Source organism: Aspergillus nomiae, assembly GCF_001204775.2.
Source record: "Aspergillus nomiae NRRL 13137 chromosome Unknown contig00050, whole genome shotgun sequence".
NCBI classification, from domain to species: Eukaryota; Fungi; Ascomycota; class Eurotiomycetes; order Eurotiales; family Aspergillaceae; genus Aspergillus; species Aspergillus nomiae.
In genome coordinates, this window is record NW_015378105.1 from 34526 (window position 1) to 59470 (window position 24945).

General features: G+C 49.5%; 8 protein-coding genes across 8 annotated transcripts; 5 read left to right on the plus strand and 3 right to left on the minus strand.

Moving 5' to 3' along the window:
• Positions 1-457: 457 nt before the first annotated feature.
• Positions 458-1638, plus strand: ANOM_002691 (uncharacterized protein; the record flags this gene model as incomplete). The annotated part of the gene is made up of 2 exons (XM_015547948.1): positions 458-1143; positions 1203-1638. The coding sequence occupies 2 exons, from the start codon at positions 458-460 to the stop codon at positions 1636-1638; spliced, it is 1122 nt and encodes a 373-aa protein (XP_015409489.1).
• A 693-nt stretch (positions 1639-2331) lies between these two features.
• Positions 2332-3438, plus strand: ANOM_002692 (uncharacterized protein; the record flags this gene model as incomplete). Its single annotated transcript, XM_015547949.1, has 3 exons — positions 2332-2424; positions 2478-2759; positions 2809-3438. 3 exons carry the CDS (start codon positions 2332-2334, stop codon positions 3436-3438), a joined length of 1005 nt encoding a protein of 334 aa, XP_015409490.1.
• A 2490-nt stretch (positions 3439-5928) lies between these two features.
• Positions 5929-7903, plus strand: ANOM_002693 (sugar porter family MFS transporter; the record flags this gene model as incomplete). Its single annotated transcript, XM_015547950.1, has 7 exons — positions 5929-6011; positions 6072-6529; positions 6589-6950; positions 7008-7157; positions 7223-7434; positions 7497-7589; positions 7639-7903. The coding sequence occupies 7 exons, from the start codon at positions 5929-5931 to the stop codon at positions 7901-7903; spliced, it is 1623 nt and encodes a 540-aa protein (XP_015409484.1).
• Positions 7904-11327: 3424 nt separating this feature from the next.
• ANOM_002694 (glycoside hydrolase family 88/105 protein) lies at positions 11328-12628 on the minus strand (the record flags this gene model as incomplete). Its single annotated transcript, XM_015547951.1, has 3 exons — positions 11989-12628; positions 11477-11907; positions 11328-11414 (listed from the first exon to the last, which is right to left on the minus strand). Exons 1-3 carry the CDS (start codon positions 12608-12610, stop codon positions 11328-11330), a joined length of 1140 nt encoding a protein of 379 aa, XP_015409491.1. The 5' UTR covers positions 12611-12628.
• Positions 12629-13056: 428 nt separating this feature from the next.
• Positions 13057-14443, minus strand: ANOM_002695 (naringenin,2-oxoglutarate 3-dioxygenase; the record flags this gene model as incomplete). Its single annotated transcript, XM_015547952.1, has 6 exons — positions 13057-13300; positions 13362-13786; positions 13843-13966; positions 14015-14183; positions 14235-14336; positions 14389-14443. The coding sequence occupies 6 exons, from the start codon at positions 14441-14443 to the stop codon at positions 13057-13059; spliced, it is 1119 nt and encodes a 372-aa protein (XP_015409485.1).
• Positions 14444-16532: 2089 nt separating this feature from the next.
• On the plus strand, positions 16533-18176 carry faeB-1 (putative feruloyl esterase; the record flags this gene model as incomplete). Its single annotated transcript, XM_015547953.1, has 3 exons — positions 16533-16884; positions 16940-16989; positions 17049-18176. The coding sequence occupies 3 exons, from the start codon at positions 16533-16535 to the stop codon at positions 18174-18176; spliced, it is 1530 nt and encodes a 509-aa protein (XP_015409486.1).
• A 333-nt stretch (positions 18177-18509) lies between these two features.
• ANOM_002697 (oxygenase MpaB family protein) lies at positions 18510-20101 on the minus strand (the record flags this gene model as incomplete). The annotated part of the gene is made up of 4 exons (XM_015547954.1): positions 18510-18788; positions 18862-19588; positions 19660-19688; positions 19742-20101. 4 exons carry the CDS (start codon positions 20099-20101, stop codon positions 18510-18512), a joined length of 1395 nt encoding a protein of 464 aa, XP_015409487.1.
• A 2292-nt stretch (positions 20102-22393) lies between these two features.
• Positions 22394-24558, plus strand: ANOM_002698 (putative MFS monosaccharide transporter; the record flags this gene model as incomplete). The annotated part of the gene is made up of 10 exons (XM_015547955.1): positions 22394-22538; positions 22594-22646; positions 22710-22982; positions 23032-23109; positions 23159-23554; positions 23602-23642; positions 23694-23708; positions 23754-24043; positions 24093-24178; positions 24241-24558. 10 exons carry the CDS (start codon positions 22394-22396, stop codon positions 24556-24558), a joined length of 1695 nt encoding a protein of 564 aa, XP_015409465.1.
• Positions 24559-24945: the final 387 nt, after the last annotated feature.

The following is a 24945-nucleotide window of genomic DNA, read 5'->3' on the forward strand; positions in this document are numbered from 1 at the left end:
TCAGCTCGCCACACGCCCTCTCTTTCCCCTATATTGCGATGATCGCCGATATTAAGTTCATGGCTCCGATACAAAGAACTAGATCCATCTTGCTGGGGTTGGAACAGGCCTTTGGCATCCTGCATAGAGCTAGACGCCAACACGATGCCCTGCTGGCTCAGAGTATAAGGAGGAACTTGGAGTGTGTGCTTCTATTGTTGGTCCCGTGTATGACGAAGGAAGCCAGCTTAAGAACGGCGAGTGTGTGTCTGATATCCCGCCATCCTGTCCTGAGGGCAGCACGTTCAGCCCTGCCACCGTGAAGTGTACGTCAACTAAGAAGCCGACCTGCCCAGCTGGATCCGAACTGGATCTCCACTCGCAGAAGTGTGTGCTTAGTGAGGAGGCCCAGTGCTCTTCCGGTAATGTCGTCTCCACTGATCTTGCTTCCGGCGTTGCCCGCTGTTGTCCCGACGGTATGGCTTGGAATGGTGACGTCTGTCGCTTCGAAATTGATTCGAGCGGTCAATGCCCCCTCGGCCTCACCCAGGTCGGCAAGTACTGCCAAAAGCAAGTGGCGATGATTCCCCAATGTCCCCCTGGCGCGAAATTGGATGGTAACCGCTGTATTCTAACGGAGCTCCCTGAATGTCCTCCTGGTTTAACATTCTCTGGAGAAAATTGCATTTCTACCGTCGAAATTAGCTGCCCTCCTGGAACTAAGTTCGAGAAGGGTATTTGTTTGAGCGTCTCCCCGCCGATTTGTGAGGAAGGGTTCATTTTCGATGGAGCTAACTGCGTCTCCACAACCCATACTCCCACATGTGCTGAGGAGGGCAACACCCTAGATGGGGAGGACTGCGTCACACCACACATCCCAACCTGCCCTGAAGATACAACATTCGATGGTACCCATTGTGTTTCTACCAGCACTCCTTCCTGTCCGTCCGGCTCTATCCATAACGGCAAGGGTGACTGTCTTACGAGCTCCGTCCCTCAATGTGCTCCAGGGTCTACTTTGGTTGCTGGCGGCTGCATTGTTGGGATTCCCACCTGCCCCAAGGGCACGGTTTGGGACTCCAAGCAGTGCATTAGCCCCAAGGACCCGGAGTGTCCACCAGAGCACAAGTGGAGCAGTGGAGCAATGGCAAGTGTATCAACCTGGTGAACACGGAATGTGAGCCAGGATATAGCATGGTGAATGGCGAGTTTATCTCCGATAGCAAGCCGGAGTGTGCTCCAGGAACCACCTTCAACGGTCAGGAATGTGTGGGAGAAGTCCCCAACTGTCCTGAAAAACTTATATTTGACGGAGAGGAGTGTGCCCATCCTGAGGAACCTGCCTGTCCCACTGGAATGAAGTTCAACGGCAAGAAGTGTGTAGCGCAGAGGCCGCCTGCTTGCCAACCTGGTACCGTCTTCGACAAGAAGACGAAGGAGTGTGTGGCTATTGAGCCACCTCAGTGCCCCCCTGGTCAGGTCTTCAATGGCAAGAACTGTGCCCTGGCATCTGGAGGCTGTATGAACTTCGAGTATTGCCCTGCGCTAGGCGGTCTGTCCACGGGTGGTCTTTCTACAGGTGGTCCTTCTACAGGAGAGTCGGGATGTCCAGAGGGCACTGTGTATGATAAGTACACTGGCATGTGTGCGGGTTGGTGAATGTGGACGTGAGCTTTCTGCTTCGACTATCAAATGGAATAGTGCTAGGCAGACCCAACATTCTATGTTCATGAATGTTTTTAATATGCAGCATTGATTCTTCATTCATAGTTACCGCTATGCTATATCAAGTTCCCTACATTGAGTACAACAGGGGCTCACGATAAACACGAAAAATCAGCTACGTTCAAGATCCGGAGGTCGGCGATAGACCGACTTGACTGGGCGCTGCGGCATGAGGTAAGCATGCAGACATCTGTCTCGCGCCTTCTATCCCAATAGTATATGGCTCGGTAACTCCGTCAGAGTCCGTCCTAAGTCCGTTGACGGTGGAACTCTGGGTGAACTTCGGTAGTTCAGGTCGCCCCACAAGTTGAAGTTACCGAAGGGGTGGTTATGCCTTGCCAGTAATACTGCCGGGCAATCTCATAACTCAGGAACTAGTAGACTCCTGGCGCAAAAGAGTCCGGCTACACAGCTATCTAGCTATATAAGTGCTAGGGTTAGGACTCAGAGGCATGGTCCCACTTGTATTCATTGACCATTACGGACAAAACGTTAATTCCGGCGCAGTTAGGTCCGACAAGTGGAACCCAAGCACCGATTCCCGAATTAACAGAGGCAGTTATACATATTTAAACATCGTTGCCTTTATTCTACGATAAATTACAGACCCCAGTCAGATTCTTCAGTATGAGCGCCGTCAATGTCTCGATCGTCGGTGGCACGGGCAACATCGGCAAAAGCATTGTGAACGCCCTTCTAAGCTCAGAAAATCAGGATTTTGTTAGCCAACCTTTTCCGACGATTCTCCTACGTTTATTACTAACCTTGTAAAGAGGATCACAGCTCTCGTGCGCCCTCAGTCAATTGAGAAGCCGGAGGTGGTCGACATTCGTAGCCGAGGCATCCGGACTACAGCGCTTGATCTCGGCGGTTCAGAGCATGACCTGGTCAAGGCTCTAGAGGATACACATGTTCTGATTGTCTGTCTTCCGCCGAGACACACCTCCCAGGAGATCAAACTCATAGATGCGGCATCCAAGGCTGGGGTCAAACGGTTCGTGCCAAGTGCATGGGCTGTAACTGCCCCTCCCAATGATCTCATGAAACGCGATTGGGTAAGGCTTCGAATATGTACTTCATCTTTCCATCGCTAAGTTTGACCAGAAAGAAGCCGTCTACGCCCACATGAAAAAGGTTCGCCTTCCCTACACAATTATCGACACTGGCGTGTGGCACGAGGTTGTAATCCCTCGCGTCCCGTCTGGAAAACTTGACCATGCTGCTTTGATGGGCCGAACTTTCCTGGTTGGACAAGGGGAGACACCTTGTGCAACAACAGCAATCCAGGATATTGGTCGTTTTGTTGCTTCTATTATCGTCGATCCTCGAACCCTGAACCGATACGTGTTTGCGTATGGCGAACATGTGACACAGAACCAATACATCGCTCTCGCGCGGGAGATCACCGGTGAAGCCGTTCCCTATATTCCAGTCTCCCAGGAGAAGGTTGTCAGCGTTGCACACCAGCCAGAGACAGCGGATTTCCAAGTCTGGCAAAAGGTCATTGTGCAATACTTGTACAATAACTGGGTCAAAGGTGACTCCGAAACGTCCTATGCAAAGTACCTGGGTTACCTGGATGCTCATGATCTGTATCCTGAATTCAAAGTAAAGCCTTTGTCAGAGAGTATGCGTGAGGCATTTTCTGGTGGAGAAGACTTTGCTGCCCAAGTTGGTGATGATTCATTTTGGGTAGGCCTTGAAAAGCTTCTACTTGAAGAGGAGGATAGATAGTTCTGGGTCCCGGTGTGATCTGTACATAGAGGGAAATGCATACAAACAACATTAAAATAGAAAGGGGGATAGAGAGCTACAATGCAATTGGCACGTACACGTCGTTCTTCTTATACCACCCTATGAATGGCTTCTACCTTCTCTGGTGCCTGGCGAACAATAACCCAGATCAACTCGAGATATCTTAAAAAGAGTATGTCCCTCAAAATATGTAATAGCGAGGCTTAGGTTTGAGCTAAGCTTGGCCATATTCATGCCTACCGTGAGGCATCTACCACAGAATCAACATACCGCCGGGATATTAGTAACGAGTGCCCTTGTCGTCTCGTCGAGTATAGCTCGGGATGCATCTCGCTGTGGTTATAAAGGCCAAAGTGAATAGGGACCGCTTTGCAATTTGTCTTATCACGCGAAACCTCCTATCCTACTCTGAAGGCACTAGTGCTTCAATCGGTACAAACTTCAGTAAATTTGATGAGAGGAAATCTTGTATAATGAGACTCTTGCGACGGTGAGCCTCAAATACAGGCTGGTTGGGCCACTATCACAACATTTACGGTGTAGCTCTCCATAATTATTGTGCACCTCTGAGGATGTAACCTGAGCTTCCAGGTAGATGAATATTCAACCCTACAAACAACAAGAGCAATAAATGGTGATGGTCACAACGTCGACTTGGAGATAGTGCGTTCACGCATGACTCCAAGATTTGGCCCCACTCGGTCGGACGTGAAGAAAGTTGCAATCCCAAGGACCGAATAGTTCTAAAAGGAGCAATCTGTGATTCATACATCGAAGTAGTGCAAACTTCAGTATCTGAGTCTCCGTGGTTCATCGGCTCTGTCGCCAAACGGGGCATCATTCTGATAGTCAACGAAATGAGTGGACTTAACCGGACTTCAATACCCTCAACTAACCATAAGGAGAGAAAAGGAAGATTCCAGGATAAGATCTATATATATGCAGGAGAAAAAGGGATTCTCTCTTGCAATAGTTCATTGTGCATATTTCTCCTCATACCTTTGCTACATCTTATTTTTATATCCGATATGCCGCCGATCGCCATTTTGGGCCTCAATTCACAAATGCCATTCACGAAAGGACAACCCCATCAATGAATCCAGCAAACATCTGGTTCCCAAGTGGATACACCGTAGTAATCACGGGCGCTGGCCAAGGAATCGGTGCACAGATCCCACGTACGTATGCACAGGCATAGACTGTCTCGTTAATAATGCTGGCTCGGTTGGAGGAGTCGAAGGATTTACAGGAAAAGTTCTCTAGGCATAATTGCTTTCAATATCAATTCGGCTTGGAGCTATATTCGACCCTACTTACCCGGGGTATATACGAAGCGTAGCGACCTCGAACTAATTCTGATACATTTTCAGCATTATTTTCTACTTATTTACCGTCATTAATCTAAAGTTAATAATTTACACTTTATAAGAGCACCGCAGGGTCATTCTCCCGGTACCGTTTATTTAAACACCCGTTTGTGGCTGGCCTTAGTACTTCATGGCGTTTCAAAAAACTCTGTTCACCAAGTGTCACCAGAAACGTATACTTTGATTGGGCTACGTGAACCAGCCTTACAGTATACTTTTTATAGACAGTATCTCCAACAGATGACGAACCACCCTAGCAGGTAGTTATACATCTCTGCTGGTATAGAGAGTAGTGATAGGCGGCTCCTCCATTTCGAAGGCCAACGCACTTTCAATTTCATATGTTTAACTTCACGCACAGAATCCAGTCGGTCTCCCCGATGCTACGCAGTCCACCCACACGTGAGCCACCGTTTGCTTAGCCTCACCCCCCGCATTGCCATATTCTGGAGTCGTGACTCAGCTTGTCGTGCAAAGGATTGGTGCGTGTCTGGGTTGGAGATACGATTAGCTCCGAGGAAACGACCTGAAGCATGCATACAGCGCGTAAGCTGAGCCTTTCATGGACTGGTCTCGTTGCGTTTGCTGTTGGATCAGGATCTGGCGTCGTTTGATAGGCGTCGGCTGTGCGAGGCCGCCATTGCGTCCTTGGCAAGCCACAGCGCGGATGCCGAGACTCGCTCGTAAATTAGCCCCCAAGCCTAAGGCGTGCTTCGACTAATGGAAGCAGAGCGTTATATTACCACCGGCGATTGCCAAGGGTTTGTACGTCATGGATAACTGGCCCAATTTCTGATTCTGAGCCGTGCGAACTACTCTTTTGAGTCTAGGGACGATGGAGCCGGCGAGCCACTTCCCCAGGGCGCAGACCATGCCACGTCCAATCCCCGCAAAGCATAGCGTCTTTCCCCGTATCTTGGCCTTCCTGATGCCCTGGAGAAATCCAGTGGGCTCGGATTACCGCTTTGATCTAGCCGAGAACTCGGAGGGGGAGGGTCCAATACTACATTTAAATAACTACTGGTAGCGGCTCGCGATTTCGCCAGCTCCCGTCTTTTCGTCCAGACTTCGATTCGCGCCAGTTGCGCTGTGCTTGAACACCATGTTTGGGTTACCGAGGTTCTTTGGATTTAGAGGCAGAGCCTTGAACTTGGCGATCAGTTCCCTGGGCAGTCTTGATTTCTTGTACGCCGCCGCCTCCGTCGCATGAGATCCGGCCTCGCAACTGACTGGGGTCGTAAACAGGCTTTTCGGATATGATCAGGGTGTCACCGGCGGTCTCCTGGACCTGCCGTCGTTCATCAAATACTTCCCCGACATCAATGACAAGGCGGAGGGCATCGACCAAGCTTTGAAATCGCAGCGCAGTTTGAACCAGGGCATTGCCGTCGCATCGTACAATTTAGGATGTTTCTGTGGCGCCATCTTGACCATCTTTATCGGAAATCCGCTCGGTCGACGCAGAACCATCTTCATCGGCTGCTGCACGATGGCGACTGGAGCTCTACTGCAGGCCACCGCGTTCCGTTTGCCGCATTTCATTATCGGTCGCATTGTGACTGGGATTGGGAATGGGATGAACACGAGTACTGTACCCACATGGCAGTCCGAGTCATCCAAAGCCCACGATCGCGGAAAGTTGGTCATGATTGAGGGTATGCTGATCACGGGAGGCATTACACTTAGTTACTGGATCAACTACGGTGAGTCCTACATGATCCACTTGCCCAGACGAGGGGCATTGCTGATCGACTGTGATTAGGGTTTTCGTTCATCCCCGACAGTGAGGTGGCGTGGCGCTTTCCTCTGGCCTTCCAGATCCTGTTCGCAGTGGTGATTTTCATTTCTATTATGAATCTGCCAGAGTCTCCCCGTTGGCTGGTAATGCAGGGCCGCAACGACGAGGCTTTGGAAATTCTGGAGTATCTGAATGAGAAGCCCCGCGACGACCCCTATATCGTCAATGAATTCAAATCTATCCAGGAGACGGTGAAGGAGATGTCCAAGGGTTCTTACCGCAGTCTGTTCGACATGAGCGAGTATCGAGAATTCCATCGTGTCGCATTAGCCTATGTCAATCAAATGTTCCAGCAGATATCCGGAATCAACCTGATCACGTACTATGTGAGATATTGCCCATGCTCCTGATATGGGCTACATCATACTAAGACGATCTCTCAGGCTCCCTCTCTATACGCCGAGATTGGTCTGGGCAAGGGCAATCTCCCGAAGTTGTTAGCGGCCTGTAACGGCACCGAATACCTCATGGCTGCATTTATCCCGATCTTCATCATCGAAAAGGCTGGACGCCGGCCACTCATGCTGTTTGGGGTATTTAGCCTGTTCCCTGTCCGTCTGCTGTGCAATGGCCGCTGCTAACATTGATCTTTCCGCAGGCTGCGGGCATGTCGATTTCGATGGCTGTGCTGGCGGGTACCAACTACCGGTTGACGCATCTCGGTGACAGTCAAGCTGGTATCGGACAGGCCGTCTTCCTTTTCGTTTTCAATACCTTCTTTGCCATCGGTTGGCTTGGAATGACTTGGCTATACCCGGCAGAGATTGTGCCACTGCGCATTCGTGCACCGACTAACGCACTGGCAACGAGGTACGTGTCTAGCATGATCCTGGTCGCTTTCACGTTTGCAGCCAAACTAACTTGCTTGTTAGCGCGAACTGGATCTTCAACTTCATGGTGGTGATGATTACGCCGGTTTCCTTCACCAACATTGGGTACAAGACCTATGTCATCTTCGCTGTTATGTAAGAGTGCCATGACTCCCTGAAAATGGCCCTAAACTGACAATACCAGTAATGCATTCATGGTCCCCTGTGTGTACTTCTTCTTCCCGGAAACTCGCTACCGTTCCCTGGAGGAGATGGACAACATCTTCAAGAAGTCCACGAATGTCTTCAACGCGGTGACTATCTCCATCAAAGAACCGTACCGCTACGATAAACACGGTCAACTCAAGCCAGAGTACCTCGAGGAGGCCATCCGTCGCGCGAGCGCTACCGTCCAGGCTCCCACGAAGCCTTTCGAAAGCGACGACAGTACCACTGAGGTCAAGGCTTGAGCAGTACGGAGGAGAGATATGTAATAGATGGCGAGTTGGTCGCATGTATATCACTTATACCCACCGGCCCATTGCGATTTCACTCGGGCTGTGTTCTTCCCCAAGTCAGTTTCTAACATTCGGCTTGATGCGTTCGTTCCTTGTCCTTCCTTTGCTTAATTCAAGGCTCCTAGAGACCTACAGAGCTTTTCCGCAATTCTACTAAATCTTTGACCATTATCCAAAGCTGATCCTTGGGAGTGTAACACAGTCGCACTGCCTTGTGTCAACGCGACTAGCTCTGTAGCCCTTATTCCAAACTTGCTAACCCAATTTTTCTCCATGGCTTACAGCAATCCAGCCACGCACATTTGGCTCACGGTGTCGCAGTATCTGTAACAAGCCAAGTTCCAAATGGCGCAAAACAAGCATATCGCCAAGGTCAAAGCGCACTCAGTCGGATATATTAGAATTTAGCTGTAGCCATGCTGCAAGCCATCCTCCTTGCACCATCACAGCGAACGCCAGGCCAGGGGCCACCGTGTCGGGTCCAACAGCTGTGGTGTTGGTGGGCGACCTGATTGGGAGTCTGACTCAACGCCATGGATTAACGCTTGCCAGGATTCACGAGACAGCGCGTTCCGAGTGGCTGTGACAGTGCTCAGGCCCGATGGCGTCCAGACAGTTGCGGCCGTGCGGGCCAAAGAATCCTCCAGAGGCTTGGCTGTGCGGTCCGAGTGCTGGAGCCGGCTTGGCATGACAAACACAAAGAAAATGGAAAGAAAGAGAAAGACAGAAATTCATACAGAAGTACAGAAAAGCTGGAGCCTAGCAAGCATCCATGGGTTCACATCCGATATAACCGAACCTGGATCACTTTGCGGACATGTGGGTTGGGGATCTTGTAACGGTCGCTCCGATGCTTATCCTGGGGAGTACATCTCGCAGTGATCCAACGTGATGACACCCGTGCAGTGCAATAAGCGAGAAGCCTTTCTCGGGTCCCTCGATGGATAAGTCATGTTGGGATTCGATGGTGGTACTTTTGACGAGAGTTGGCTGTCAAATTTGGAAAGTATCCCGCGTGGTACGATATCTAATCCAGTCTGACACCATCTCGAGAGTCTGAACCCCATTATCCATTGGGTAAAGAGGGAAACACGATGCGATTGAGATGGACCAAACACGATAATCGAGTTTAACCTCGAAGGGCGGAACACGAGGGCCAAGCCGCGGTCATCCCACGGGTTACCTGATCGGGAAACCCGGAACCAGCGGACGTCAGACTAAAGGTCTTGGCAGGGAACAGCCAATCACATGCCGCAGGTCACGAAAATATTCAGGCACCCATCGCGTGGGTTGCCTGTTTTTTCGGAATCATCCGGCAACTTCCTCATTCCCCTGTAGCCCTACCACCGCGATGGAAGCCATTCATTGTCACGCTCTAATGGATGACAGTCTTCTCTTGGATTTGGACATATCGTTTAATTGACCGCACCCGTCAATTTTGCCACTCCACTACATGTACGAGGACAGTAGTCACTCAACTTACGGGAGCATTGGCGATGTCTCCTACTCCGAGGGAGCGTCATGTTGCCCTTCGTCTCATATCTTATCGCTGGAAAGCCATATGAATAGAACTGTAAGGCACCCTTTCCTCCTACATGACGACGGTGGTAGGAGCTTCAACCATAGAAAGGACAGATTGGTTCGTTTCTACAAATACGGTCAACTCCCATGAGTGAAGTGTACTTATCAAAGCACTATGCAATCGCATCTTGGAAGTGACATCGTGAGGATATCTCATGACGGTAAACCCTTTTCGGCCAGGTTTAAGATATCCTCAAATTGGCCATCGCAACCAGGAAGGTCCCGTCCAACCCGCTTTTTGATACAGGCGTTGCGGATAATACGATCGCTCTTCAGATAATAGCAACTAGGTGCCGTCAACAAGTGCCCTGATGGATGCTGGATTGCAGCTTCCATCTGTATTTAAGATAGATTAAACCCAAAGACATCCTTAGGTGACATGTACTATGCGTCCCTTCATCGAGTGCAGGCACGATCTGCCTTGCCCTTCATGCCACTCGATGTCTCATAGGACTTCACAGCCAAGGCCATCCCATTAAACCAAGACTGTCGAGTTTCCAAAATCAGGTACCACAGGCATTTCAAGACATTGATCCAACCAGCAACCGAATAGAAAACGACTGCCAACCAGCTTAATCGCAAGGCAACTTTACTCTGCCCCTGGTGCAGTGTAAGATCTGAAGCTGTGTAGAGGTCATGGTCTTCGTCGTTTGGATCAGCTCCTGCTTGAAGAAGTAGTTCTACTATCTCTATATCGCTCTGATAAGCCGCGCAGTGTAATGGTGACCAGCCCTGAGCGTCCCAACAGTCCAAGCTTGCTCCACGAATATATATCGGGACCACTTTTTGCAGTTGTTTGTTTGCTGCCCAGTGTCACGCGGTGTACTCTCCCTGGGATGTGGTGGTTAGGCCGGCTCCACTTTGGATTAAGCAGTGCATGGCCTCAGTATCTTCAACCGCAGCTGCCAGGTGCAACGCCGTCGCACCGCCCTTGCCCGCAATATTCGGATCCACAGCTTGTTCAAGTAACAAACGTGCTGAACCAGTACGCCCATTCCCACGTGCTCGATGTACAGCGGTGAAGCCGCTTTGGGTTTGAGCATTAGAGGCGCGAAGAAGTCGTTCATTCCAGATGCTGCGGTAATGTGCAAAATGTTGTCCCCTGTCTTTATTTTGGTTTGTATTCATGTGTCAGCTCTGGAGTGCGCGGGCCCTGCTAATAGGATCCCAGGGATCCAGTAACCGTGCCGTTAACAACGGCACTTCGATTGGGAAAAAAGAGTCTCATTCATTTTCTGAGAACGGTATTATAAGTATTTCGTAACGTGGGAATGATTCGGCATCTTTACTGAAGGAAGGCATGTATAGATGACGTTACCACCTGAGAAGCTAGCGGGAGCAAGAGAATGCAATCATGCATTATTCATTGCGAGAGTAAATTAGTGCAACTAAACAAGCCAAATATCGCCAATGTCTACTAATGTTTCAATCATGGCAATCAATTCCTAACATCCGCAATGCGAAGCATCCAGAGACACCCCTATGTGGCAGGAAACTAAGGATTATACGTCCTCCACTATAAGGTGTGAAGTTTAAGACGTATGATCCCCTTCACCCACTATGATAATGTTTTGGTCCATGCTAGACATAGATGTGAGTATAGAGAGAGCTAGAGAAAATCTGGATAAGCAATGCAAGGTAAACGTCGTAATGTCAGGAGTTTATATCCAAATAGTAACGCTCCGTGTAGGTCTGTAGAAGTAACATCATATTCTGTGATTGAGCCCTTGGCTAATATCTCCTAAACCTGACTCTTTCTGTTCCAATCCTTTCATCTCTTCTTGGTCACCGCGTATTAATAGGCCTCAAGTTCGTAACTTGCGTACATGAAGGGCCCCGCGCCCTTAACATCATTCTGCACAACGGGAACCGATATGTAATACTGCATGCAGTCAGTTAAACCTACTATCATTATATCGGCGCTCACTAAAGATCAGAGCTTACCTCGAAGCTTCCGTTGCTGCTTAGGCTTCCTACCTCCACCGTTCCGTCCCAGTTCAACGTCCCGTTGTTATTCTTGCTCAGAAACTTATCCACCAACAGCTTGTACCCGTCCTCGGCTGCCTGAGAATAATCGCTTGTCTCCAAGTATCCATTTCGCATACCCTTTAGGAATCCATAGGTGAACATTGCAGACCCACTGCTCTCAATGTAGTTCCTGGGGTCGCTTGGATATGGCTCATTCATGATCAACCACCATCCCCCACTTTCATCCTGAGTCCGTTTAAGCACCTGTGCGAGTTTCTGGAAGCGGCTGAGGTTGGTCTCCCAGCCTGGGTGAGACTTCGGGAAGTAATCCAGGATATCCACAAGAGCCATAAAATACCATCCTAGGGCGCGATTCCAGACAAGCGGAGCAGCACCGGTTTCGGGATCTGCAAGTGATTGTTATTATCTTGCTTTGTGAAATTAGAGGACAGTGGGAGGGGTTTAAACAGCGAGCATCGTTGACATACCAGCCCAAACAGCAGTTTTGCTGTAATCAAATCCGTGGGCAAGCAGCCCATCCTCCCGCAAACAATGCTCCTCGATCAAGTCATACTGGAGCATGATATCATCCCACGCAGTACTGTTGTCTGCATCGAGCCACGCAGTGTACAGCGCGTAAAAGTTTGTTGACATATAGATTCCATCCAGCCACATTTGGTTGGGATAAGTAGGGTCTCGATGCCAGAGCCCGCCTCCCTCGTTGCGCGGTGTCAGATCGATCTGTCGTCGGAGGGTATCGGCACCTAGCTTGAACTTATCTTCACCAGTGGCGGCCCAAGCAGACAGAAAATTTGTACCGATGCGTAGATCATCGAGGGAGATCTTATCGGTCAGGTTATAGTCGATCAATTCGCCTGAATCACTGACAACGCCCGAGAGTTGAGACTCTATGAAGTCAAGATATTCGGGGTTATTGGTTTTGTTATGTGCGAATTCAATACCCCGGTATAGAACCCCATAAGCGTAATTCCGGGAAAGGGGCACCGACTTGGACAACCAAGATGTAGCCATCCATTCTGTGTAGTTGTTGTTGCTGGCAGCCAATGTTGTGCCTGCCGTAGTGGCGATGAGGGCCAGAGATGGTCGCATCTTGAGAAGAGTGAAGTAGACTAGTATAACGGTCAATACTGCTCTTTCTCCCGATAGTAGATCTCTACATGTTCCATGATCTTATATTTACAATAGCCTCGGTTAATTTCATCGTTATACAAGGAGCTCTTAAGCCAAGAAACGGATGAATTCCTTCCTAGCAGAAACCCCACGAATAATACCCCACAGCTTTAAATCTAGCTACGTATAGCACCCTCTAGCATGATGTTTAATGGTGGAATTTCCCGCTATGTCTTCTTTTCTCTGTCTTAGTTGACTACTTTATTGTTAGCCAAGAAAATGGCGACCATGCCTAGGAATGCTCCGCCACACCGTAACAATCTAGACTCTACCAATTGATTTAAGGTGAAACGTTTAGTTATAGGCGAGATAGTCAAGATCGCCTCGATTCCTGAGCTGGGATATGACGTTATTGTGGTCTCTAACTAGTTGTATACCTGCGCATGCAGGCCTGGAAGGATCTCAAGATCCTTCGGCCGATAGGTGTATTTCCCATCCTCAGAGATCTTCGCATCTCGTGTGCGTCTTTGCTGCTGCGTCTGTCGCACCTTGACCCATTGCTCAGTCGTCAAATGTTGCCCTAGTTCCGTGAAGACATTCTGCGTGAGCCCCAGTCGATTGAGTAGCGGACTGTTTTGGATCGGGTCCAACACGACATGGTTATTCGGCCTGGGTACCGAGCATAATAATCAGTGTTTGCCATGCAACAAATCTCGGTCAGCGAACTCACCGTGCAAAGTATAATACTCCCAACCGATCAACATGCGCTTGATCAGCTGGTGGCACATGGACGCGATGAATGCTTGACTTGATCAGACCACCCGTAAGAGCAGTCAGTGCATCACAGGTGTTGACCGTAATTGTTCCATCCTGCGGACGGACCCATTTCCACTCGCCCTCAGAATTAAGGATCTGCAATGCAGCAACCGGTTGGCGAAACAAAAGAGTGACAGTGCCTAAGTCTGTATGCCCGGGTACGTACATACTGCCTACCTTTTGGTTCTCCTCGGCCCCGCGTGCTGCGTAGTACATATATCGAAGATGGTCCTCGCCTTTGACATCATATTGATGGTCCCGGACAAGTTGGTCCTCAGGAAGCTCAAGGAGAATGGCGAACAGACGGAGAAGCTTCTCGACAACCTCTGTGTGACATTTCTACGTCAACCATTACTACGAATTCGATTGACGAAGTATAGAGTAGTGGTACATACCCGGCTAAATGCTTCGATTTCCTCCAGATGATCGCCGAGAATAGGCGGCTGCTGGCGTTGGTGATAGCCGTCGAACTTGGGGATGTTGTAGACTTGTACATTGTCCTTGACCCCATTTCCGAGACTGGAAAGATAAGTGTTACATTCTCAACAGGTGGAGTGGAAGTCTTACGCCCGGTGTCCCGCAGGTCTGTATCCGTTATATTCGCCCTTTTCAAGGTCAGAGGCACTGTGGTATTTGAGCTTTTCTTCCAGAGGAAGTGCATAGAACTCGCGACCGAGAGCGAATTGGCGATCAATATCCTCTTGGTCGATGTTGAAGTTCTTGACGTAGAAGAAGCCTGTTCCCAAGCATATTAGACAATGCGATACATTTGGATCTGAATACTCACCCACGTGCCGCACAGCATGATCCAATTGCTTCACAAGCTCTTCCTTCCCTCCGGGTTGGTCATATTGACTGAGGTCAAGAGTAACAAGCTCAGCCCAGTCGACTACTTCGTCAGGCTCATTGAAAGATGCAGTATGTAGGGGGTTACTACTCACGGTTTTCCTTCGTCACTGGAACGTGGTCGTATCTGTCAATGAGTTTGGCTGGCATCTTGAATAAAAGAGACTTAGTTCTCCAGATAAGGCTTGTGAGAATACCAGATGTCCAAAGGAATACTTGGACAATATACTCTCCTGAAGATGAGTGCTATAAAACACTTCAACCCCGCATTACGCGCCTTCCGATGATTACCAAGGCCTGCATGAAAGCACGCAAGCTTTGCCACGCATGTCGAGTCAGATGCTGGCGGTACAGGGCCGAATCATTGGCTCACGGAAGTGATAACGAGTCATCAAAGTGATGTTATACCGGACTTGAGGCACGCCATCCGCACTACCGATTTGCTGTCTTTAGGTCGGAGACAACCAACCACAGCTTCTTTCCCCTCTTCTGATGGAGGCTTATAGGATTGTGGACTTGAGAGTGGCCTGGTCGTCGATCGCTTGGCGACATAATAGTGCTGTTATAGCCTACGTTAACGTATTTTGAGCAGGGGATGTATGTCTCATAGTCTGGCGAGCAAGTACAGGTCTGGCGTTGGGTAGGCTAGAGCTTGACCGAACAACAATTTATGTATGAGCATGTTTATCCTCAATCTGATAAGATAATCCTGTGGTATGATTTTCTTTACCCCTTTCAATACTTAATTTTCAATTTGCCTGTATTTCTTGCTTTCTCAAGTCTCCATCAATAGAGAGTCGACCGACCTTACTCAAACAAGCATGGCCCAGCACCCGTTAAGTCTAAGGATATCCCATGGGTCCCAGAACATACCAACGCTGCATGCCTTGGAGGATATTCTTGTGACCCATTTTCTACTTTCGGCCATGGACCTCTGGGCCAGCCAATTAGAAGGTGGTCAGTGGGATCTAATCGACTCAGATGTGTCGGAATCTGGCCGATATGGTGAAGATATTCATGAAATGTAAACTGGACTATGGTGGTGTCCCGACGTAGTGAGACTACTGCTATCAGTTTGCTCATTTACCAGTACGATAGGCCTGATACATATCTCCCGATCGGGAAAGTGGACTTCCTGCTTAGATATGTCTTGTTCAAGGCGTTGCATGTGGACTATCTACTATATCCGGGAGGTCAGCCGTAGGCACAATTACCTTCGGAACTCCTAAGCATTCATCATTTGGAGACTAAAAAGTGACACATCAGTATGAAACATTCATCTACCATGGCCTTACAGAACACTGACGCTGTAAATGAGCCCCTTGTGGATACAGTATGGCTTGGCCATGCACAGCGATCAGCTCCGGTATCATATCAGAGCTGATCGCTAACTTTCCCGAGGTTCTTAGGATTTCCCGGGCCGAGTGAATCATTTTGACGTGGCGAGTCATGTATAACTACTCCGAACGTCCCTGTTCATTTACTAATATGATCTCTCTTTGATGCTCTTTATAAAGGCCAACCCATACCAGGACTTGCGACATTCACGAGAGTCGCTATGAACAACCCCGAATCATTCTGGAACGCGACACGAGATACGGCACCATAACATCGAAGGAGTTTACCTTTCTGTCGTCATCAGATAATCGTGATGCTTAAGAACCCACACCGGGCGCAGACTTCCCAGCTTTTGGCAGGAAGCGATATCCTGAACCAAACCCCCCCCCCCCCCCCCCCCCTGACAAACAGTAGTGTCGAGGCCTACACAAGGCCCATTTTGCAGGCGTGCTGCGTGCACCATACATGAAACACGCTACTCGGTAATCATGACGATTGTTAATTGCCGAGTCCGAGGCGTGCTTGGGGGAGAGCGAGAGAGTGAAGCACGTAGGGCAAATCATGGGGTGCGGGGAAATTGCGGACTTTTCTCCACGGTCTCTTCCACGCTACAGAGAACTGCCGATCTCAACTGCTTACGACCTACTCCGGAGTACTCGATTGAAAGTTTCGCCGAGGCTTCCAGATGTTCCTGTATTTTACAGTCTTACCCCGGTATTTGATAGCTACGTTTCTTTCTTCATTTTTGCCGTTTGTGGGGATTTTAATATGAAGATGTTATCTGATACCTCCCTTCGAGACGGAATCACATCTGGGGTACAGGATGGCGAAAACATATAAAACGAAGGATATAGCTCGAGAATCTTCAATCGCGATGTAGCATTATTCATTGATACTTGCCATGCGGTTCTTATTGCCTTTCCTTGCTGCAACCGCAGCATCTCAGTCTTCTACTGATTCTAACCACGATGGCTCCTCGTTTCAGGTTCAGTGTGAATCATTCAGGGAAAAGATTAAACAACCCAATGCGACTGTCCATTCAGTTACCTACGTCCCAGCTGGGGTGAACATCTCCATGGAATATAACCCGGCCATCTGTGGCGGCGACGATCCTATAACCAGCACATTCGCATTTTGTCGCATTGCGCTCAATGTCACGACTTCTAGCAAGAGTCAGATCTTTATGGAAGCCTGGCTGCCTAGTAACTATTCTGGTAGATTTCTGAGCACAGGAAATGGTGGTCTTGGTGGCTGTAGGTGACCTTTCTTTCTTGACCCAGTGCGCGCTAACTAAGCAATGTCACATAGGTATCAAGTATGATGACATGGCCTACGCTGCTGGATATGGATTTGCCACTGTTGGCACAAATAATGGACACTTTGGTGATACTGGGGTCTACTTCTATGAAACTCCGAGGTGGTGGAGGATTTTGCTTACCGCGCCCTCCATACCGGGGTCGTTGTCGGGAAGGAATTGACTCAAAGCTTTTATCCTCAAGGCTATAAGAAATCATACTATCTTGGATGCTCCACTGGAGGGCGTCAAGGTTGGAAGTCCGTGCACAGGTTCCCAGATGACTTTGACGGTGTCGTGGCTGGTGCGCCTGCTTTCGATTTCGTTAATCTAACCAGCTGGGGTGCCCGATTCCTCACCCTTACGGGCAATTCCAGCGCAGCGACCTTCGTGACTAAGACGCAATGGAGCACCGTGCACGAGGAGATACTCAGACAGTGCGACTCCCTCGACGGTGCGGTAGACGGCGTCATAGAGGACCCGGATCTTTGTCAGCCTATCATTGAGACTTTAATCTGCAATGCGACCCAAGCTTCCACATCTGGTACGTGTCTCACTGGAGCGCAGGTTGAGACAGTGAACGGCGTCTTCAGTCCGACTTACGGTGTCGATGGCTCCCTCGTCTATCCACGAATGCAGCCCGGATCTGAGCTAGGAGCGTCCAGCATCTACTACAGTGGGACGCCCTTTTCCTATGCCGAAGACTGGTATCGCTATGTGGTATACAACAACACCAACTGGGACCTTACAACTTGGACCATTAAGGACGCCGCCGTTGCTAGCGCCCAGGACCCCTATCAAATCTCCACCTGGGACGGCGATCTCTCTCCCTTCCAGAACAAGGGCGGCAAGGTCCTTCATTACCACGGTGTAGAGGACCCGGTTATTTCTTCCGACAACTCCAAACGCTACTACAAGCATGTAGCTGATACAATGAATCTCAGCCCCTCTGAGCTCGACAATTTCTACCGTTTCTTTCCGATCAGCGGCATGGGTCACTGCGCAAATTCGAACGGGCCTTCTTCCATCGGTCAAGGGTCTGGGACATTTTCAGGAAATAAGCCCGAGGATAATGTCCTCCTGGCCATGGTTCAGTGGGTTGAAGAGGGTATCGCCCCTGACTTTGTCCGGGGTGCCAAGCTCAATGGCTCTACTGCGGAATATCGCCGTAAACACTGCAAGTATCCTAAGCGCAATAGATATGTCGGGCCGGGTCTGTACACGGATGAGAACGCTTGGGAATGTGTCTAATCTAGGTTTATGAAATCCCAAGATATATCCAAGTATTGTCGTCAGGTGATGCCGGTGATACGATGATTTAAAGCTAGTGTTACTGGAGAAGGACTAATACGACACAATAAGAGATTAATTAGTAGGACGATACATAGCTTCAATCGAAATTTGGAAATCTATGATCATCACGGTACACAGAGTGAATCTGATGCTCTTTCCATGACAACCTTTGCATCTCCAACATGCATTTAGCCACCATACTCATAATAGGCCAATGCCATGGTTGTCTCAACAGGATCATAAAAGTGCCAAACAACATATCAAAACATATATCCACCTCAACGAACCCAATTAACCACGTAGAAGTTGGGGTACGACCTGGCTCCCGAGTAAAACCCTTGCGGCTGCAAGGTAAATTCCAGTACTAATAGTAGCAACAGTTCCAAAGGCAGTAAGGAGTCCCAGATAGGATAGGACTTCAATACCGGGCCTTTTCAACATGTATATTTTGCGCTCCCCTTCTCGTGTCGTTCGTTTGAGACTTGGAACGTATTTGAAGTCGAAGACGGTTTCCTTTCCTAGGCCCTCTTTTTCATCCATGAGGTGGCTCCACATCATCCGGCGGCGAAACTGCAGTTAAAATTTCAAGGTCAGTATCCTGGTACATAGAGGACGATCGGGAAGCTGGGAAGGGGTTCCATACTGCAAAGACAATTTTCTCAAGAAAGCCAATCTTCGGCAGTGCTTTGGCCTGTAACTGCACCGAGAGACAGTATCCCCACATCAGCATTCGATAGTACAAATTCGTTCGCGGAATGTGGAGCTCATCTGCAAGCTGATCGCCGTTGAGTAACCGAGATAAAGCGTCCATGAATTCCTTCGAGGCATATGCAGGGGCCGTATTCTCCATTCCTATTACAATGTTCTTTGCAAGGATCCGTCCTGTATCGGTCGGGGCAAATTCATTGATGAGCAGCGACTCCGCCCAAAGTTTCGCATTGGCTGCACTTTCAAAGGGCTCGGCTGGGGCGCCCATATACCAGGCCACCAGGCGCCATAAAGCGATGTAATCCTCCGTCTCTTGGTCGCTCAGGTTGATACCTTGGCGTGGTAGTCCTAACCAGATAACAGTGCTACTATATGTATTGATAGTCGCAAAAGCATCGAGATCGTTGATGGGCAAGCCATATTTTTGGACGTCATAGTAACTTGGGTCTCGCTCCACCAGGCTCATGATCTTGAGACGCACAGCTGAATGAAGGAGTCGGACACGAACACACGCGAGATGTCCTTCACCTCCAGGCCTCATGCTGTCGACGGAGCTGTTCACTTGGAACGCGTGTTGAGCGGTCTCTAGTAGTCGGCGACGGACGACATTGGCGCTGAACCCTCCAGTCCGTGATAACGTTTCTCCCACACGAATGGCTCCCCTATAGATTGTTGGTATTAGAGCTTGCACACGCTATGCGATAGGTAGAGGAAACTGAAAGCACATTCATACATTCCACCGAGTAAGCTATTATATGTGAGCTAAACGCGATAGAGTTAGCAGTGTGTTTATCCCAGGTAGAGAATACTCATACCGAGTTCGTTATGGGGAGCATATATCGCCAGTACACCTCTTGGCCCCGTTGGATCTGTGCCCAGTCCACCCACTCGGGCACCGTGTTGATCTGGGTCCATAGCTCCTCTAGCTTCGGATGCTTTTCACGATTCCCCATCAACAGTGCATACCGGTCTCTTTTCGAAATATTGCCACCTTCATCGCCGGGAGTGGCAGGCAACTCGTTCAATATCTGATTGCACTCATCCGCAAGGCTATCGCAGGAATGGATCCAAGACTCGAACTCGCTCGCAGGTCGATGCTGATCGGTCCACTCGAAACTGTAGTCCCAGTAATGGTACTCAATTCGGTTTCCTTTCGCGTTCTTGGGCGCAGGCATTATGGCAAGATATTATGCTATGGCAAATGATACAAGACATCACCTAGTCCTAGTGTCGCAGGATATTATATACCGGTCGCTGAGTATCGCGATGTCTATGCTCTTGCTCCCCGCGGACCGAGGCCCGCATATTGGACAGCACCTCATGTCAGATGCAGGGGATGATGAAGCGCTTCTTATCATGGACAGCCACGGTGCCCTGCTGATCCTTAGTGTTGTATAATAAACTTGTAGATCTCCAGGTTGTATGGCAATAGCGGGAGAAGTCAAGACCTTCACATGCCTTGAGTGACGTCAGGACGAGGCTCTCCAGTTTCATTACAAGAAGGGCAGGGCCCCGCAGTTTCTAGGTAGAGTTTAAGAATAGAAAATGAATGCACATGGTGCAGCATAAAGCTCCTCCTATGTGCAGCATAAACAACCGTGCTATGCGGAATCCGGGATGGTGAGCCCCCCTCGGTCCGAGCATCATGGGCGGGGTAAAGCCCTACCTGCAAGGCGCCATCCTACAATTCTACGTATATTTCCCCTTTGTCCCAGACCTGCAGCCAATTACTCCTGACATATGGGTGTCAGTTGTGCATGACTACGATTAACCTTCACTGCATGCGATCAGATGACCCCCGTAGTTATTTTTTCACGTCGGCACTATGCGTCTCCGACATAACTCATTTGGAGTGTAAGCTGATTCCACATGTGGTGATAGAGCCAGACGTTTATCGTCGGGATGGTGGAGCATTGGAAATATGAGAAACAGCGCCTCTCGTCTCGTTATATATTTGATCTGGTAGCACCAGGCACATTTGATGGAGGTTGACAGTTGTGCCGCTGGCTGGTCTCTTTTGTAAAGGAAGTTGATCAAGTTCGTAGCCGTCACATTGGCGCCCAGTTTACTCACACTTCAAGCACCTACCCGGTAATTCGTCGCACTTGACATGTCGTATTCTATCCACCGGGGTTAGTGGCACGGTGCGCGCTCGTCGGAGTTATTTACCATCCGGCATGTGCGGTATCCGGATCTTGACCTGGGAGCTCGGGCTATGCGCGTCCCCTTCGGCTCGCTTGACTGGCGCAAGCTCCCATTGCCGTTAGATAACAAAGAATAACTACTAGACACTGCCGTAGCCACACCCGGAGAGAACACTAAAAGCCGAAAAGGTTTACAGGGGGGAGCGGGAAACCACGTCAGCAGGTTGCAGTTATTAGGTAGTTAATGCAGCGGCCATGTAAGCCATGTTGGATTAAATAACTAGTTATGGACTAGCCAAGTGACTAGTTAGTAGTACTTTGCTCAAGTAATGCTTGTTAAGCCACAGGGCTTGGCAAGTGCATGTTAGTGTAATAACGAGTACGTACCGATATTGCAGCGGTTTGAGAGTTGAAGCATCCTACAAAGGAGAAGATGGCAGCCCTTGTTACCTAATTCTACAGGGAAGGAGAATGTCGGGATAACCCCTATATAAGTAAGAGAGCTTCGAGGAAGAGCGAGAGCGAGAGAGACCATCCAGGGGGATTCGGCGAGATTCCCCCGGCTTTAGGTCCTAAAATGCTCGGGTAAAATCTGATCCGATACTCCCTCTTCTGCTTCTCCACCATGTTGTTCTTTGCTTACTGAGAGTCGGCGCAGGATCCCCCAGATTTCACCCACATCAGTCCACATTTCCTCCACGCAGATGCCGAGCAGGCAGAATAGCTATTGGTTTCCACGTGGGTAGCTTACAGACACTTCTTTTTCTCATTTGTAAAAATTTGTCACTCCCTTTCTCACACGGGAAATAGTAAATAAGGTTACTCTACCGTATGGCAACTCTCTACGACATGGCGCCCAGCCAAGACGGATTAACATGTACAAGGCGTAGCCACGAAGCTTAGCAATATGAGGAAGAATTATTCCCACGGCTGCACACGGGTGTACAGCTCGAATCAATTTATCAGCCCTCACTTGTCTATCCCCACGGGGGTAAATACCCGGGGACCACACGTCAGTGGGAAACTCTGGCTAAATTAGCCCAGCGATCTTTGCCGGAAATCGGAAAGCCTGCGGAGGTCAGAGAAGCAGTCGTAGAAGCTGTTCTGGCTCATGCATAAGACAAAAAGCCGTTATGAGCCGGAATCCCAGCAGTTTTTCCCCTAAGAGGACTTCTGATCGGCATCTACTACGACAGTCCCGACCATTTCCTCTCTCAATCTTAACTCTATCATATACAACAGTCACCCGCTCCAAGCCCTTTCTATCTCTATAGGGCACGTTTTGTCACCAAATACCTACGTCTTTCGCTCTATATCGCCAATATGGCGGGTGGTATAGCCTCTCAGGGCATCTCTGCCAAGCGCGCAGAGCTTGCTGGAGGCAGAGTTGGATGGCGTGGACTCGTCCACAGCAAGAAAACCTTCGGTATTGCGCTGTTTGCCTCGCTCGGTGGCTTGGTCTATGGATGTACGTACAGCCAAATCCCGAAACACCTGATGATGAGAAGATTAACGGTCTTCAGACAACCAGGGAATGTTCGCCCAAATTCTTACGATGCCGTCCTTTATTGATGCGGTATGCACATCACCTCCCCCCCCCACCTTTGGGTATCCATAGAACCCAGCTGATATGATTTAGACGCAAGGATATGCAGAACACACGGGCACCGCTCAGGGTATGCTTACCTCTATTCTCGAGCTCGGTGCCTGGTTGGGAACGCTCGCCAATGGATATTTGGCCGATGCGCTGGGTCGCCGTGTGACTGTCGTTGTGGCCGTGGTTGTGTTCTGTGTGGGAGTCATTGTCCAGGCGTGCACGACCAACCCAGACTTTGTTTATGCCGGTCGGTTTGTCACCGGTCTGGGAGTCGGTAACCTGAGTATGATTGTCCCGCTTTACAACGCTGAGCTGGTATGTTGGATATCACTTCGATTTGGATGATGTAGTCTCACTCGAGCAGGCTCCTCCCGAGATTCGTGGATCCCTAGTCGCCGTTCAGCAGTTGGCCATTACCTTCGGTATCATGGTCAGTTTCTGGGTAAGTACTATACTCCCCTCTCGTCCCGGGGTCTCACTAATCGTGCTAGATCGGATATGGTACAAACTTCATCGGCGGAACGGGAGAAGGTCAGTCCATTGCGGCCTGGGAGATTCCGGTCTGCATCCAAATTCTACCCGCGCTCGTCCTGGCGGTTGGCATGCTGCTGTTCATGCCGCAATCACCGCGTCATCTCATCAATCAAGGTCGCGAAGAAGAGTGTTTACAGACCGTAGCTCGTCTGCGCGACGCTTCGGTCGATGATATGCTCGTGCGCATCGAATTCTTGGAGATGAAGGCGCTCCGTATGTTCGAGGATGAGACGGCACGGAAGAAGTATCCGCAGTACCAGGATGGGTCATTCAAGAGTCGTTTCATGATTGGGCTGCACGATTACATGTCCCTCATCACGGATAAGTCGCTCTTCAAGCGGACCACCGTTGCGGTATGTTCCTTGCCACCGCTTCCTTTGACGACCGCTGACGATTGCAGTGCTTGATCATGGTCTTTCAGCAGTGGAATGGTATCAATGCGTAAGTCACCGTGAATACGATGATATATCTATATGTACTAATGCCTCCTAGGATCAACTATTATGCGTAAGTCCTCCGTTGCACCAGGTGGGCATGTCTAATCCTTCACAGCCCGCAGATTTTTAAAGATCTTCAGCTCGGTGGTACCACTACTTCATTGCTCGCCACCGGAGTAGCTGGTATCTTCGAGTTCGTTTTTACCATTCCTGCCGTTCTCTGGGTCGACAATATTGGTCGGAAGAAGATCCTTATTGCTGGTGGCATTGGTATGGCTGTTTGTCACTTTATCGTGGCTGGTATTATTGGATCCTATCAACATACATTTTCCCAGCACAAGGCTCCTGGCTGGGTTGCTGTAGTATTCGTCTGGATTTTCATCATCAACTTTGCCTATTCATGGGGTGAGTCGAACCATGTCCGTGGCCCGTCAGTCTTGACTAACTGTCGTAGGTCCTGTTGCTTGGATCGTGGTTTCTGAGGTCTACCCCTTGAGCATGCGTGCCAAGGGTGTCAGTATCGGTGGAAGCAGCAACTGGGTACGTTCCTCTTTCTCCATTTTGTGGTGTATTCCCGTTGTCCTAATCTTTTTGTTTTGCAGCTGAACAATTTCGCCGTGGGTCTCTCTACTTCTCCGTTTCTCAGTGCCTCAAACTATGGTACGTTCATCTTTTTTGGATGTATCACCACCATCGGTGTAATTTGGGTGTGGTTCCTGGTGCCCGAAACCAAAGGTCGCACCTTGGAGGAGATGGACGAACTTTTTGGCTCCGGAGGCATGGCTGCGGAGGATGAGGCTCGGAAGCGACGGATTGAGCGTGAGATCGGGCTCTTGGCACTCTTGGGCGAGGAACCCGAGCATCCAACCGATGAGAAGCTAGCCGAGAAGCCTACGCATGTTGATAATGTGTCGGAGTAGTGTTCTGAGGCTGGAGTGGGTTGGCTGTCGTGTTGCTACCGCTGGTCAGGCTACGTAGCATGTGCCAAGTAGTATTAGCTGATGGATGTCGCTGAGGGCTAGTTACTTAGTTTTAGATTATTAGTAATGTATTTTCTCTCCTCATCACGTTGTCATTATTTCCTAGCATAGATAATTTGTATCCCGTATGTCTAGCTCTTCTCCTATGTGGACAGCCTTATGAGTCTGCTGTGTGCTCACTGATCAGACCACAGCTGCATGGATATAGCAACCAAGGGACGTGTACCAATCATGCGTGACTCCACACCCCATATTCGGCCTGGACCGACATTCATGGGGATTTCTCCGCATGCTGGTCGTATTATCCTAAACCCGACAACTCATTCT